Below are 17,049 nucleotides of genomic sequence, written 5' to 3'. Positions count from 1 at the left end.
TTAATATAATTAAAATTTCGTTCCATACAACTATGGTGCTACCTGATAGTAAATCCATAGGAAAATATATCTCATAAGTCCATAATAATTATAAAAGTACATTAAGAAATTTTTTTTTATTATAGACTAAACAGGAAAAAATGATAAAAAGTAAAAAAAAAAAAAAAAAAAAAAAAATCTAAAAAGGTTATATAATTAGAGTGCTGAAAAGTTGGAAATAAATTTTATGATTTTATTTACTTTTATGACTTTGGTTAAAAATATCTTTCTATTTTTTAAAACACTAATAAATTATAATATTTTTTGAAGTTTTTCTATTTTTATTAAATTATGGAGTAATGAGAATTATGAAGTAAGTGTTTGAACTTTATTATTGACCAGTAAAAAAATTCAATTACAGTATTCTAGTCGAAAAGTAATATTTCAGATAAATTTTCGCATGGAATGCATTTCGCATTTCACTTAGAAAATATTTTAATTTTATTTCGTATAAATTTTTTTAATTATATCGGAATGAATTTAATTCAAGCAAAATATTTTTTTTTTAACTATAAAGAATTTATCATTTTTAGATATTTTAATTTTGTGCGCGGGCCTTCTTTTTCATTATTACAGTAAATGGTTTCTGATATGTTGATATAAAAACTGTAAGGGACTTTGTATCAGTTTTGGTGTTTAATAATTAGAGATAGCTGAAAGCTCAAAACCAGAGGTTCAGTACATGTTACAGTACATGTCCGGCATTAGGGAGACGGACAGACAATTTACAGGGAAGGTATACATTTTCTGGCAGGCTAAGAATAGACGACAGCATTACTGAGACTTTTATGGAAAGTAACTCAGATAGAATCTCTCAGATAGAATTTGGTGGTAAATTCCAAGATATTTAGCATTCCGACATCACTAAAGCAAACGGATGTCTAGATTTCATTCCAAGCATCAGATTTAATTTCTTCGTTTAGTTCAATGGTTTTGTCAAAAAAGTAAAGTAATAGTTATTCTAAGGTAATTATGTCAGCTGAAAGAAACGTCTTGTTATGATCTATGCTGTGATCAAGAATTTGAGACAATATAGTTAATTATTATTACTGACCTTTGTTTACAATTACGTGCCTGAATTGTGTATAGAATTAAGGAATTTTTTAAAATTCAACTCTAAGCTAAATCATAGTGACCATTAACATAAAAAAAAGACGCTTTGAGATACTTTGAGACATTTAAGTAACTCAGATTTTCTTTAGACTCTTATATAAACTAAAGTATCAATAAACATCTGAAATAATTTCAAAGTGAAGAAGTTATTATGGATTTTGGGATAATACATTCAATAAAAATAAATAAATAATTTTATCTTCTTCAGCGAGCTTTCATGACAGGCAGAAACAAAAGACAATGCAAATTTATCTTTTTTATCCATAATTAATTATTTGCAAAGTCTTATATTAGAATGATTGCTTAAAAAATACATTAAGTACTGATTGGATCCATTTAGTAATGTGAAAATAAAATTGACGAATGTAAAATAAATTTAATGATGGAAAGGGTAATATTTTATATATTTTAAAGAAATAAATCAATAAATATATATCATTGTGTTACTTTTGGAAAGTTTGTCATAACTGTTTTGCGGAGATGATTGCCATTTCCTTTCTTCCTTTAAATATTTACCCATGAATAATTATTTAAATTGTCATATTTGAAGCAATTGTCTAAAAGTGTACGCTAAACGCTGATTGGCAAGGTAAAGAATAATGCATTTTATAATTTGAAAATAAAATTGTTGAATATAAAATGAGACTGATGGCTGAAGGTATCATATTTTATATATTTTAGTGAAATAAATTGAATCAATAGACCTGGTTCATTAAGTTGATTTCGGAAGGTCCGTCATAAATATTTTGTAAAGATGATTGCAATTTTCTTTCTTTGGCAAATGCTTACAAACCTAATACTGACTGATTAAATATTGCGTACTTAAATCCTCATTAGAAAACACAACAAGTTCAATAATTTTATATATTAATTGTTTATAGTTTTAGATATAAAGAAATACAGCAGTTCATTTGCTCACTTTTATAAATACTTAAATTTTTGAATGATTCGATTATTTTATATTTTATTATATATTTATTTATTTATAATTATACTTTATTTACTTTATATTATTTATTATTATATATTATATTTAATTATATTTTGTTTTATTTGAATTTGAAAGTATATTGAATTTTACAAAATTTATTGATGTACACAAATTTGGAGCGATTTCTAATTTTTTAGCTGGAACTAATAATATGAAAATATTTTTTTTATTTGAAAAGAAGCGCTCAAGAAATAAGCAAAGGATAGTACTCTCTAAATTTTGATTAAATAAATAAACATAATCCATTTTTCCCTTTTTATCACAATATCATTTGTCAAGATCTAGTATGTTATTTTAGCATATGTATTATGCCATCTGGTTTATGATTTTATGTATGCTTATTTATTATATGGCAGATATTGATTGGTACCCTGCTGTGCACTTAATAACCTTTATTGTAAGAAATCATACCAAATTCGATATCGATATCCCATAATTTGATGGTTTCACAAATAAAAAAAAATCAGCTGTTTTTTTGTTCACTTCTACAAAATATTAAATTTTTGAAATATTCAGTTTAATACATTCTCATTTTTTTACGTCAGGAAACACACTGAATTTCACAAAATTCATAGATGAAGTATTATTTGGAGCCATTGCTAACTCATCAGTTGGAGCCGATACATTTTTCTTTTTAGCGTAAGTAATTTATTTTCCATTGCAAGTATTCGAATTCGAATTCCTTGTTATTTTCAAATATATATTTATTTATTTGAGAAATAAAAAAAAACTGCTGCTGTTGTTGAGTATCTCTTTTTAATTTGTTTCAGAGGCTTTCATTTCATATACAATAGATGGAGAATGGTCAAGAGAACAAATATCCTTTCATATATTTTGAAATTCATTTCAGTAATGTATATCAGGTGATTTGATTTGATGACTGAGATTTTTTTCATGTTTAGTAATCAAATTTGTGCGTGTATTCATAAAATATGCATGTATTTGTAGGAAAAATATTTTGATTGGGAAAAGTCTATTAAAAAGTTTTATCTTAAAAAAAAAAAAAAAAAACCAAAGTTCTAAGAGTTTTTTTTTATCCATATACTTTGGCGTAAAGTTTTGCAGTTACATCCTTAATATAATTTAGTTTCCAAGTTATTCTATTTTTTTTAATTAATGTCTTAGAATAAAAATTCAAAAACATAAATTCAAATACTCAATGGATTTCACCAAATTTTAATTTATTAAAAGACAAGTTTTTTTCACCTGATTTGATGTGAATTCAATTCCTCCAATCTCGAAATTTTCCCATAATTACAACTAAGATCTTTAAATATTATAAAATATAGAATCTGTTTCAATAACGAGCAATTATACTAATTAATTATTTTATTAACAAGTAATTACATTAATTAATTATGTTATTTACATGTGATATCCGTTTTATTAAAGTTTTAATAACAAAACATAAAATATGTACTTTGATGGTAGCTTGAATAATTTTATATTAATTAAAGGAAATGCAACACGCTCTTGTATCATTCTACACATGCGACACATTTTTCTGGAAATTTCTAAAGTGTCATTCTATAGTTTGTTGCCACTGAAGTGGTGCATAATTGTGAATTATTTAAAATAGCTTAAATAAAGCGAATTAAAGTAAAATAAAAAGATTATTCGATGGGTAATTAATCCACAATTTCAGACTTGGTAGACAAAATTGGAGAAATTTTTTTTCTTGAAATGCAATAATAAGGAAGTGACTGTTTCATTGTAGCATGTCCTCTCAACCTAATCAGTCTCTGAGAGTTAAGTATTTAGAGTTATTTCTTCTATAAAGACACATTGTAACATTCAGAGCAATCGATTCAAATCTGGTTCCTAAATTTCTTAAAATAATTTATGGTTAGGAAAATTAGCAAACGCTATGATGAGCGACCGGCTCCTTTTGTTTCTTTATTAGTTTAATTTACTGCTTATGAGTTTATGCAAACCAGTGAATAATATAACCCACGGAAAATGCAAAAACAACTATATGTTTAGTTAAATAAAATATTATACGGCATTATCCCATATTTACGTACCCATCTTTAACCTTTTATGCGGTCTTAAGCGCTTTCTTTGTATTCCCTAAAGAGTTCCTGATCATTCTTGCAGATGCAAGTTGTTTAAGGATTTTCTTTACTCCCTGCGTTATACAACGATTATTCTGAAAAAATGTCACAAAAAACGTTTGAAAAACTTTACAACAGAATAATATTGCATATATGATTTTTAAGTTTCATAGTGGAGATTGCCAATACCATTTATTAACGGTGCTTTAATTCAATTTACTTTTTGGAAGGAATTTTAATATAATATACATTGATATACGCTGAGGATTATTGTTTATTAGAATTTCAATAAATTAATGTGATGTTGTATGTTTCTATCACAGAATGATTGCTATACAGATACTCGTTGGGAGCTTCTTATTTCTGATGCCAACTTTTGGATCAGGACCTCTATGGGAAGAATTTGTCGAAGGTCCCATAGATAATTGCAAAGAAAATTGGTGGATGAATTTGTTATTTATTCAGAATTTCTTAGGACCGTATGATATAGTAAGTAGAATAAGGAAAAATGAATATTAAAAACATATTTTATGAAGATTACAAACGAATATTTTGCAACATGTTATTTGTGTAAAATGCTTCCTTTCGATAAAACCGATGAAGGCATGCTATTAAGAACGTGACGAAAGTGTGAGCGAACGTCATATAAATGTTGTCTCGCACGTGTTCTGTACTGTTTTTTCGTTTCATCAAAACAGCTATCATTAGTCTAGAAAGAAAATTTCATTTAAATTTCCATGTTTATGAAAAAGAGATTGTTTCCTTTTCCTTTTTAGCAATTCGGTGTTACACACTATAGAATGCACATGACTTTCGTTTAACCATATGACCTTGTAACTTTTTTTTAAGAGAATAAGCCAAATTCATTAAATATTGTACAATCTATGTCGAAATTTAGTTGCCTTATTTGCTATTTTTCCAATCCAAAATTAGAAATTTAATTCTAAAAAAATCAAGCAATTTATTACTTATTTATTTCCAAATATATTAAAGTGCCTGAAACTAAATTCATTGGCCCTATACTGCTTAATTAAATCCATATGTGATAATTTGCTTCACGTTTAAATCATAAAATGTTGTTGAAAGAAGTTGAACGTTTCTTTTCACTACACTGCCAAGTAAAGTAAAAGATCATACTTATTTCCATCGCTTCACCCCTTCTTCCCGTATTTTTATTATTTATATAAGTAAATTTCAAGTATCGTAAAAAACTCATTCAAAAAACAAAAATATAAAACCTCATATAGTGAATTAGTTTAGTATTACGATTAGGAAACGTGGTATACATTAAAAGAAACATAAATAGTTATCTAAACTAAAATTCCTCAAATTTAATGCGGCTCATTTCTTTATTATTCCTTAATAAATAGAAAATTCGGGCATCTAAATTGTATGGAAAGAGTAATGAATTAATAAATTCATATACTTCAAAATTATCTTTTAATTACTTTGTTCACATTTTGCAGTATAAATCTTATCAGGTTTAATAAACCTTATAATTACCTTGTAACATAACTGTTATCCTAATATTTATTGATAGCGCTGTCAGTTACAAAATGAGCTAAAATTAGTTGTGCACAAAAATGCTTTATTATATATATATATATATATATATATATATATATATATATATATATATATATATATATATATATATATATATATATATATATATATATATATATATATATATATATATATATATATATATATAGTATCTAGTTAAATATGAGTTCAATAATATTTATATAATGATGCACATATCAAATTAAGTTTGTCTCAGAAAAGTTCAATCTTTCTCTATTACAATGAAAACGTGCCAATGAGAAATCAGTTCATGCCAAATATTTGCAAGCATTCTCGCATCGATGAAATTAAATTTAAGGAAAGCCCCATTGACTTTGGGTGCCCTTTTTTCAGGCATTTTAGACAGAATACCCCCTTTTGTTCCCTCTCGGAATGAAAAAAATATAAAGAAAAGTAATCTCATTCACCATTAATCATATCTCACTCAGATTTGGACTTTGAACACAAAGGATCAATAATAACTTAAAATATGCATGATAAAGATTGGACTATGCATAATATATGAGCATAGAAATTTGTTGAATATTTATCTTTTTTTTTCTTCTTTATAATAAGAAGAATATGTAATTTCATTTTCAAACCAAATTGGTTTCATTAAGTATTAATACGACAATCTTTCAACTAGGGATAATTCCCTGCCTTTTCCTTTTAAAAATATATTAATTGCCATAACAATTTTTCGAATATTTAATAGCTATTTATATGCAAAATCTGCAGAGAATTCAAAATAATTTTGCAGTTAAGAAAGTTGTAAATTGTATGCAACTTTATAATAGTGATGTCTGTTCAACTTTTAAAATAAGTGCAATTTATTTACATTTTACTCGATGTAAAAATTTTAATTAACATTTAAAGTTTGAATGAAATACATAGTTTTTTTATTCAGTGGTTTAATAATGTCTCATAAAAGAAGTAATGTATTCCAATTTTTTAGAAATTTTAAAGGTGCATTCTGTGCGCCAATTCCAAACTTTTGAAATGACGCATAAAAGGTTTAACCTTTAAAATTTGAACTTCAGGGAAATAATTAAGGCATAACAAATATATCATACAAAAGTAAAATAAATGAGTGGGGGAAAAGGCGTGGTAACAATTTTACCAAAACAATTGAAATAATATGTCTACTATTAATTTAGTGACTGTAAGAAAAACTTCATACATTTATTATAATTCATCTTTTTTAATAATAACGATATAATATCGTTTTTATTTTTAGATTTGCATATATTTTGTGCTTTTCATATACAATGTACACAGTACTAATGACTTTGGAAATAAGTAGCAAAAAGAGTTCTTATATTTATAATTTTACTTTTTTTATGTAAAATGAGAAATCAACAACATAATAATATTTTTTTTCCAGTGTCTCTATCAAACTTGGATTCTGGCAACGATAATGCAAATCTTTCTGATTACGACTGTCATTGTCTATTTGATGCACAGGTGATAACTATTTCGATATACAATTTGTTATGTATTATGTTCTATTTTATATATTAGATTTTACAATTCTTTCTTTTGAGTTAAACAGACATTTCTAGTTTGAGTTATTTTCAACTTAATCTTTTTATATAGTATAATTTTTAATTTATAAATTACAACGAATCTTACTGACTTATATGTTCTTATAAATAAACGATTTTCATATACTTGAACAACGAATTAAATTAAAAAAATTTATCTTTTTTTATTGGTTATTTAAATTTATTGAGCATTGAATAGAAACATTTTTTCTTTATATTAAAAGAATACATTTACTAGATAAATCATCTAAACCATTTTTGATATTCCAAATTGAAACTTGAAAAATTCTTATTTTCATGACCTTTGATGTTTTAGATAATTGAGAAAATGGAATAATCAGTTTGAAAAATAATGTATAGATGATTCAAAATCTTGTGCCGGCAATCAAATTTGTTCTAGAAAGTTATTATGTTTTAAAAATGTTTTTATGACAGCGTCATAAAAAATGTAAATGCTTTTGGTCGTGATATTAATTTGAAATTGCTCAATATTCTTCAAATATTTCATTTGTGCTGATTCATTAGATAAGATTAGGACCATAAATCTTTTGTTCTTTGTGGAAATCATTTTAAAATGCAAATTTGATTGTATTCACAGTAAAGGAAATTTTGATATTATCTAATAAACGTATCGATGTCACCAGAATCAAGTTGCCTCAACAAAAAAATTTTGAATCACGTTTTATCAGATATTTATTTAACTGAATATAAGATATAAGATATTTATTTAATCAGATATTATTATATTTATTGAAAAAAGTTGTCTGATTAAGGCGCCTGATTGGAGTTAAGATTTTGTATTTTGTAAAATGAAGTACGTTCTAAAGTACGTTTCATTTTTCTGAAGGACAAACATTCTTATTTTATTAACTGAAGACTGCAGTACATTTGAAAAAAAGTTGCGCAGTTAGAAGTATTTTTCGCATCACATTAAAATTTATGGTTCTACCAGGAGTTTTTAAATGAATATAATTGATTTATTATATAATATTGCATTAATTTTATTGTTTTCACCACTCAACAAAATTCAGAATGCAACGACAATAAAACATAATTCATTATTTCTAAATTCAAATTCGACTCTCTTTCTCTCACTTTTTTAGTATGCGACTTATATACGAGAAGAAAGTGTTGGAATCTTTGACAAATTTACCTTGGCCTTTTGATGAATGTGCATGCTTTAAACCGAAAGATTTTTTTTCTTCTATTTTTGAGACTCCATTTTTGGAGTTACGTTTGTCCGTCTATTAACTATACAGCTAAGAAACGCTACAATTTAAATTGATGAAATGTGTTGCGCGAACTGTGCATAAGAATATCGATTTATAAGATCGATTTATATTATTTATATCGATTATTTATATTATATTATTATATTATTTATATCGATAAGAAGATTTCGAATATATATTGGACGAAATTCGTCTAAATTTAGTCATTCAATTAGTCTTCTTGTTCGCTAGCAAGTGAAAGCAAATGCAGTGTTCTTAATGGACGAGATTTGACATATGGCTTTATTAACAGAATTGCTTATTAAATACACCAAATTTTATAATACCTGCATTCAAATTTTGAATTTAAACCATCAATTCAGGTATCGGTCCCATCAATTCAGGTATTTAAACCATCAATTCAGGTAACCATGTATTCAGTAATTCTGTCGGTGTGTCCATTCCAGCGTGCGTGAACATCATGCCACAAAAAATAACTGCCACCTGGTTGAATTTTTTTTTGGGGGGGGGGAGGGAGAGCAAAGTTTGTCAACAGATAGAGTATTTATTTATCTATATGTACGTGTGTGAAAATAATAACTCAAAAACATAATAAAAAAATGAAATTTGATATGTTATCTTGACACTAAAACCGTAGATTTAAAAAGAAAAAAGTAGTCAAGAAATTTTAGACGTAATACGCTAACGAAAAGAAGCACAAAAATGCTTATCCGACTGCCTTTATAATTAATAAAGGATGTCCGGTGTACAGATCTACTACTTTCTTCATAAAAATAGGAATCCTTATGTTTTTTTTAATTCAATCTATTTGTATTGTTAATATACAGATATTTTTGCATAAAGAATTTACCCTCGCAACCCTTCAAAGCAAATTATCTTCGCAGGTTAGAAATGCATTTCGTCATCATTATTTTTAAAAAAATAATAAAACTATTTGGAAATAAAGATAGGGCATTGGAAAGTAAATAAGTAAATAAAATTCATCCAATAACATAGAATGAATATATTAATCGAAAATGAGAAATTTTACATAGAAGCGAGATGATTTTTAGAACTATTTCAAAAAAGAATTTAAAAGGAAAGGGAACTATTTTAGAATAAAAGATTCTAGTAATAGTTTATTATTTGAAACGAGAAATATCGTTTGCTACTTATAAATTTATTCTCCTTTCAAAATGTCGCATGTAAACAGACCATGGTTTGAAGGATTGATTTTATGTTCACTGGATAGAAATATTCCTATACTATGGTTAAAATATGTTGTGAAATGCATTATATTAAATTTTCTCAGAGAAAAAGAAGCTACATTATTTTTCGGAAAGGGAAGAACTGTTGATCATTATTTCTACATAAAAAGAAGTCCCCAAACGAATAAAAGGTACGCTCAGTTTCCAATATTTCTGAAGTCAAATCATTGGTAACAAGAGAAAAATCATCTGATTCAGTAATTACTTGCAAAGTTTTATATACATCTGTAGCAACAATGAATAAAATAGAGCCAAGATTTACAGATTAACAAAGATAAAAAACAAAACAAAATAATATTCATCAGTTTTTACTGAGGGCTCAACGCAGAACAATTCAACAGTTTTGGCTCAACGCAGAGCAGTTTATAGAATTCTGTATGAAAAATAATTAACAGGAAATAAATAATTTGAAACACATTGTGATCCTTGTTAAAACCTGAGTTTATTTAAACGACTGCAACAAAAACAGGTCGATTTACTATCAAAAACGGAGAAAAAAAATTTCACACTTGGTACCATCAATGCAAAGAAAGTGTCAGTAAGTAGTCTAGAATGAGAAATTAAAAATAAGAAGTATAGAAAAATCAACTCAATGTAATATTAAGAGAGATTTTCAAGTCCGATATTTACAGAAGGGAAGTCATTTCTTTATCTCAATAAATGGTGATGAAAATTGATACAGTTATAGCATATACACCTTTTCATCATGATTCTGCAAAGTCGCCTATCGTTTCATTTATGGACTATTGTGCTTTTGGTCTGTAGAAAAGAGCTCTTTCTAAGCGCAAAGTAACCACGATTGATGGATTTTGGAAAGTAATGGAAAATGAATGGAAAAAATACACCTGGAAGTTTTTTAAAAAGTCCTTTTGTCATAGAAATCACGATCTAGAATCCAGAAAAAGAAAGTTATCAGATCAAAGATTTAAATAAACAATATTTACACTTTAAATATGAATCAACGACCCCAAAATTATTTTAAAAGCATGTTAACACCTCCTGTATTTTCGAAATATTTTTTTTCTGTGAAAATTTATCATTATTAATGTTTTTAGAAATATGCCAATAGCATTGCATAAAACCATGTTATAACTATCCTGCTTGTTCCCGACTGTTATGAAAATAACCCATCATATAATACTGAAAATTTCATTGTAAGTGTAATAATGTTTGAGCTAGCATCAAATAAGAAGGTAAAAATATAAATAATAGTATGTCATTCTTAATTATAGAATTTTAGAGCATATAAATAATTAAATAAAAGGAATCAAAGGGAAAATAAAAAAAGAGGAATTAAAACTAGATTCACCCAAAGTTCTATTTTTGCAGCTGAATTTAAAAGTGACTTTATTGCACATTTTAAATATATGCTTCTAGTTTTTTAAGGTATGTGCGTATGAATTAATTATAAAAATATAGAAGTTAAATACTATAACTAAATAAAAAAAACACCTTCGTCCAATAGGAAAAAATCCTTTATAGAGACTTACATTGATAATTTCTCAGTACAACATCTGTAGTAGCAGTTATTAACATACCCTTTATGCACCTTATTTTTATAAAAGTTTAAAATCTAATTATAAAAGGAGCTGATAACTATTTGAGCAAATAGAGAATTTCTTGAAATATTTTTAAAAATAAAATTGATAAAATATTCTTAGTAAATGTCTTTAAATAAATATTCTTAGTAAAAACATCTTAAAACTATTCTATAAACTTTGATTTTTCAAAAGAAATAATTGAAATAATTTATTCATTTATTCTGATATTATGTTATAAAAGTAAACTCAGAAGTTTTAACAACATTATTTTACGGTGTCACTCAATCTTTTTCCTTCGTAGATGGCCAACATACGGAATATTGACTACAATATTCACCTTGATTCTGGCGATGGTAGGAATAGCTGTAGTGACTGGAGTGGCCGATTATCCAGCAACTCTTACAATATATTTCTATGATTATAGGTAAATTCAAATTACAGAATTCATTTTATTTCAGTGTCATACATTTCTTTGATTATATATTTTGTAAATATTTTATTATATTTGCCTCATCTGTATTTCAACTTTAAATTCTACTTGTTTCCTTTAGTTTTTATTCTATCATAAACTATTGATTGGTAATTTTTCAGATTGGGAAAGTTTTTTTTTTTTTTTGTGATAGATATTGGTGATTTACTTAAAAAATGATTTTTGTAAGTGCGGCAATCTGTGGTTTTTATTCGTCCTAAAATTCCCCTTGCATAAAATACCTAATAGTATTGCCTTAATATCTCTTCACAATATTTACTGTAATATCGAACAATGTCGTAGTAATATCGTATAATATCTTAACCTAATAGGATTCTTACAAATGCAATGGTTATTTCGATTTTGATTGGCCGGCCCATCATGCTTCAAGCACTATTTTTTTTTAACATACTTAGATATCACATAATATATATTTTTAATCATTTGCGGTGAAATATTCCAAAAGTGAAATCGTTCCGTTCTGGTCCTTTTCAGTATCATCGAATTCCGATCAATGAAATTTTCAACTGGAACCTCTTGTTTGAACCCATATTTCTTGAAATGGTGTTATGGTATGGCTAAAGCGAAACTAAAGAAGTCGTGCTGTCATGCATTTGGTGTGATCTTGTTAAAGTAATTCAATCCAAAGTAGAACGGCATAAACATTTAATATTTACATTTAGTTTACATTTTAAACGTTTAAATATAATGATCGCAGATTAACAGAGGTAGCGTTAAAGCATATTTCAAATCTTTAGAATACAAGACAATAAACAAGGTAGAGTTGAGTTGTTGCACAACTTCCAAGTTCAATAATAAAATGTTATTCTGCTTCTTCGTTGCCCCACAGCGTAAAATATTTTTGTAATTGATTTTTAATGTTTCAGTAATGCAATAACTCCTTTTGTCCCAGTTTTTCAATTACTCTAGCATTAGAACAATTTTTTAATTAACTAAGGGAATAGAATTTCAACTTAAAAGAAGAGTTGACTTAAAAATTGTCTGACTTAAAATGTTTGAATCAGCTTTGATTGGGAGCCAAATATAACAGTGTAATATTTTCCACACAAAGTTTAGATTTTTGGCGGCATAAGAAAAATATGATAATTTAATTTAATTATGTTCGAATAAAGAAAAAAAATTATATTTTATTAAAAATAACCTGTGAATATTGAAAATTACTTTAAAAAAGTATTGCACTATTGTCTTGTGATATTAAAGCATTCCACTGATAGTAAAAACATATAATCGTAAAAACATACATTATCGTAAAAAAATAAACGATAATAAATTATTCCCTTTATCCAGATATATAGGATATATACAATGTGAAATAATTTTTTTCAAAGTTTATTAATTTGTAAAGTAAGTTTACAAATGGTGTATATAATTTAAAACATAAAGTATTCATTCATACCCTTTTAAATAGAATCTAGCTACATATAAAACGTCTTGAGAAAATTCTAAATTGGGCGGCAGAAACTAATGATAGAGTTTTGCTTCTTTAATATAAAGAAGTTTATAGTTAATTGTTTCAATTTGTTACTTTTTCTTTGCAATACAATCGTACTACCATTAAAATGGCTCATCTTATTAGTATGCAATGGTTGTTTTATACAAAACAAAACGATTTTTTAATTCAAATCTTCTCATGCAATAGAAATAATGTGTTTGTTTACCGTCATATGTTACAGATGCAAACAACTCAACTGAATTATTAAATTATTTATTTGTTTTCTTTATAATCAAAGTTTGAATTCTGGTTTCCAAGGCAAGTTCCTTTGCGATCGTGCTGCCATCTACATTATATTGCAAAAACTAAAAATACTTTGGTAATTTTTTTTTTTTTTTTAAATATATATATATATATATAAATAAATTTTTGACACTTCTTAATTCAGATTCATCTTAAAACACTCCACACAAAGAGGAGCATGCAAAAAAATTAATATTATTGCATAATTTTAATAAAATAGTAATGATTGTTTAGTTTTCACTTAGAAAGGTATAAATAAACTTATGCAATAAGTAAAGTTATGAAATAAGGAAACAAATGTCATTTTATAGATTTAGATTTCGTAATTTGTTGTCGAAAATCTTATCAACTGGAATCCATTGAGCAAAATTATTTATATTGCAATAATGAATTTTGGAACTCGAGTTTCCGAAATTGTGGATTTCGACATGCAAAATATTTTTGAGATAACATTGTTTTATTTAATATAGTCACCTGTATTTCACTGGTTTGTCTTTGGTTGTACTTCAGTTTAATTAAATCTATTATACACAACTTGATATTCACGATTTCTTCAATGAAATATTTTTAAATATCGTGATAGACATTAAAACCGTATTATTAAAATAGCTTTATATATTTTCTGTTTATTGAGCAAATGAAACTTTCAAATGGAATCATGTCCCGTGGCAGCACAGTGCTATTAAATTTGCAACTATTCATGCAATCCACTTTCTAAAGGCATTTTCTTATTCCATTCGTAAATTCTGCAGATAAAAATTAAAACCATCCCAACTCTTTAGTGAATGGGTAAAAACCACACGATTAAATAATTGATAAAACAAAGAAAACGGTTTGAATTTTGTTTCAGCAATGAAATTTAAAATTATGAAGTATAAACTATAATATTTTTTTTAAATAATTTCAAAATTTAAGGAAATATTTCTTGACTATTAAATTGATATCATTGCAAAGGTTAATTTCTTAAATTTTAAATAGATGTGGCAATAATTTCTGTGCACTAATATTTTCGGAAGTTATCGTGGGGAACACACACACATTTGTTTGTTCATATAATAAATTTAAAAATGACTTATATACCTTGCCGCGTACAACTTTCTCAATAGTAGAGATGCTAGATTATTGTAAATTTCAATTAATATTTCTTTGAAAAAAAAAAAGATTTAAAAAAGATTATCTTAAAAAGATTTTCCTATGCATTTTGTTGAGTTCAATTTATTAATCTAAAATAAAAAGACAACCACAAATTAACATAAATCAATTTGCTGCAATTATCATACGCAGAAAATGATTTGACAAAATTATAAAATGTCCTTGAGTGTCAAGAACATACAACACAAAACATACTATTACTTTCAATCAAAAATGATTGAACCATCGAATTCTTTTCCTTGATATTTGCTGATTATGCCATTTAAAATTATTCAATCTGTTTCCTTATGAAACATCAATCACGGAATAATTGTGATACCTCTTGTTTTCCGTTTGTGATCATCCAAAATATGTAGAATTAAATTTTATGTTGAAATTCATAAATTAACTGGGAAATTTTTGAAATATGACGAATTTTCATTGAAAATCATATGAATTGGAGTTTCTGGTAACGTTGGGAGATACAAAAGTGAAAGTTAGAAATACGCTTAAAAAGATTACGCATTCGCACTTATGAAGATGGAATAGATATTGTTTGATTCCCTCTGGGGAGCACCTCAAAAATGAAGATGAGAAGCGTCTGGTATGGTGGTTGGTTCTCGCGGCCCTGGTGGGTATAGAAAGAGGAGGGGGTTGGCTACCTCCCATCGATGAAGAGACTTTTCTTCCAAGGGGAAGGGTTGCGCCGTGGCTGGTGATGGCCCTTAGGACTCAAGTGTTACTATAGCTGTGGTCCGGTTATTCAGTTTTATCAGTGTGCTTGTGGACGGGTGGAAGTAGTCGTTTAGTGATTACATATTGTTTGATAGGTAGTGGGGTAGACTGACTTATGATCAATATGAGTTAGAAAAATTTTTACGTTAAATTTCAAAAGACATGGAACTAGAAAATTTAGTGCGTAAGCACTTGGAAAAAATAAACAAATTAAGAAATTATCATCCTTTGTATATTTAAACTGTTTAGTTACAAATTTTAAGAAATTTATAACTCTATTTTTTATTTTTATCTTTTAACTTAGAATGATAAACTTGATACGCTCTTAGTATAATTTTACATGTCTCAAATATCGGAATAAAATCTAAAGAACATTTTTACAATAATAGCACTTTCTGGGAACTGATATGCGATAAGTTTAATGAATAAAAGCAAATGCAAATAGAAGTAAATAACAAAGTTATCTTTTGTGGTAAACCTGTCTTATTTACATTTGATAAATGTGATTTTATAATGTGATTAATGATGTGATTTTTGATAATGGCGTTATTACTTCATTATTCACCTTATTTATTCAGGTCATATAAATGTCATAGTCATTGCGAAATTGATGAGAATGCTTTTTTCCAATTTGTTACTTTTTCTCTTAAAGTAAAATTTTATGAAAATATTACTTTTTTTTATCACCCTAATTTATTTTTTTACATTTTTAAAACTGTTTGCTTTTAATTTTATGCATTTTTTTTTCGTTCCATGTTAATATTCTAAATCATTTGTATTACACATATTTTAAAACTATACGGATTTTGAAAAAATCATTTGTTAGAATAAAAATATATGCCAGAAGCGTAACCACAGAGATATTCTTATGCGAAGAAAAATAGTTCACTCGCTTCATCCCAACCCCCCCACCCCCACCCAGCGAGGGATATTTTTCAAGCATTTATAATAATATACGTAAAAATTAAGTACGCACAACAATACAAAAATTACATGTGTGTACAAAAATTAAGAAATTAACGAAATATTTTTTACAGAATATTTTAGCTTTTCTTCACTTACAGGCTTTTGTAAGAAAATCTGCAATCAACCATTCTGTATGAAAATATTCTAATTTAATTGCATTGTCTTCCAACAAATCTTTCACAAAATGAAAACTTAAGTTCATATGTCTTGATTTATTTCAAGACCTGGTGCACTACTGAATTGCTACTTGATTATCTTAGTTTTAAAGTTATAGCATCATTTATAAATTTTTTACAGTTTAACTCGATTAATAAATTTACAGTCCAAATAATGTCTTTACATATTTCAGAAATAGCAAATAACTCAGCTTCACATGTTGAAAGACTAAAATTTTTTTGTTTATGACATTTCCATGAAATTAATTAATTACCTTATAAAATTACACCACCAGAGAATGATTTGTCATTTTCTGCATTCCCCCAACTAGCATCAGAACTTGCATTAAGAAAACCAAATTTACTGTCATAGAGCATTTTTCACCTTTTGAACCCATTAAATATCTTAGTACTCTTTTAGCCAAATTATGGTGCATTTTTTTTTTCTGGTCTGTGATTACATTTTGACAAATATGTTACTACAAATTATAAATCAGGCCGCTTTCTATT

General features: G+C 26.6%; 1 protein-coding gene across 1 annotated transcript in view; it reads left to right on the top strand.

Annotated features, from left to right (window-relative positions):
- Positions 1-17,049, top strand: part of LOC129963631 (O-acyltransferase like protein-like) — a 69,604-nt gene that overhangs the window by 28,019 nt on the left and 24,536 nt on the right. The window contains exons 7-11 of the mRNA XM_056078114.1: positions 2,689-2,782; positions 2,914-3,006; positions 4,521-4,686; positions 7,148-7,227; positions 11,629-11,751. Of these exons, the coding sequence (XP_055934089.1) occupies positions 2,689-2,782; positions 2,914-3,006; positions 4,521-4,686; positions 7,148-7,227; positions 11,629-11,751 (556 nt within the window). The remainder of the gene's footprint in view (positions 1-2,688; positions 2,783-2,913; positions 3,007-4,520; positions 4,687-7,147; positions 7,228-11,628; positions 11,752-17,049) is intronic.

Source organism: Argiope bruennichi, chromosome 3 (genome assembly GCF_947563725.1).
Source record: "Argiope bruennichi chromosome 3, qqArgBrue1.1, whole genome shotgun sequence".
In the NCBI taxonomy this organism is placed as follows: domain Eukaryota; kingdom Metazoa; phylum Arthropoda; class Arachnida; order Araneae; family Araneidae; genus Argiope; species Argiope bruennichi.
This window is presented reverse-complemented; position numbering and strand designations above follow the sequence as displayed.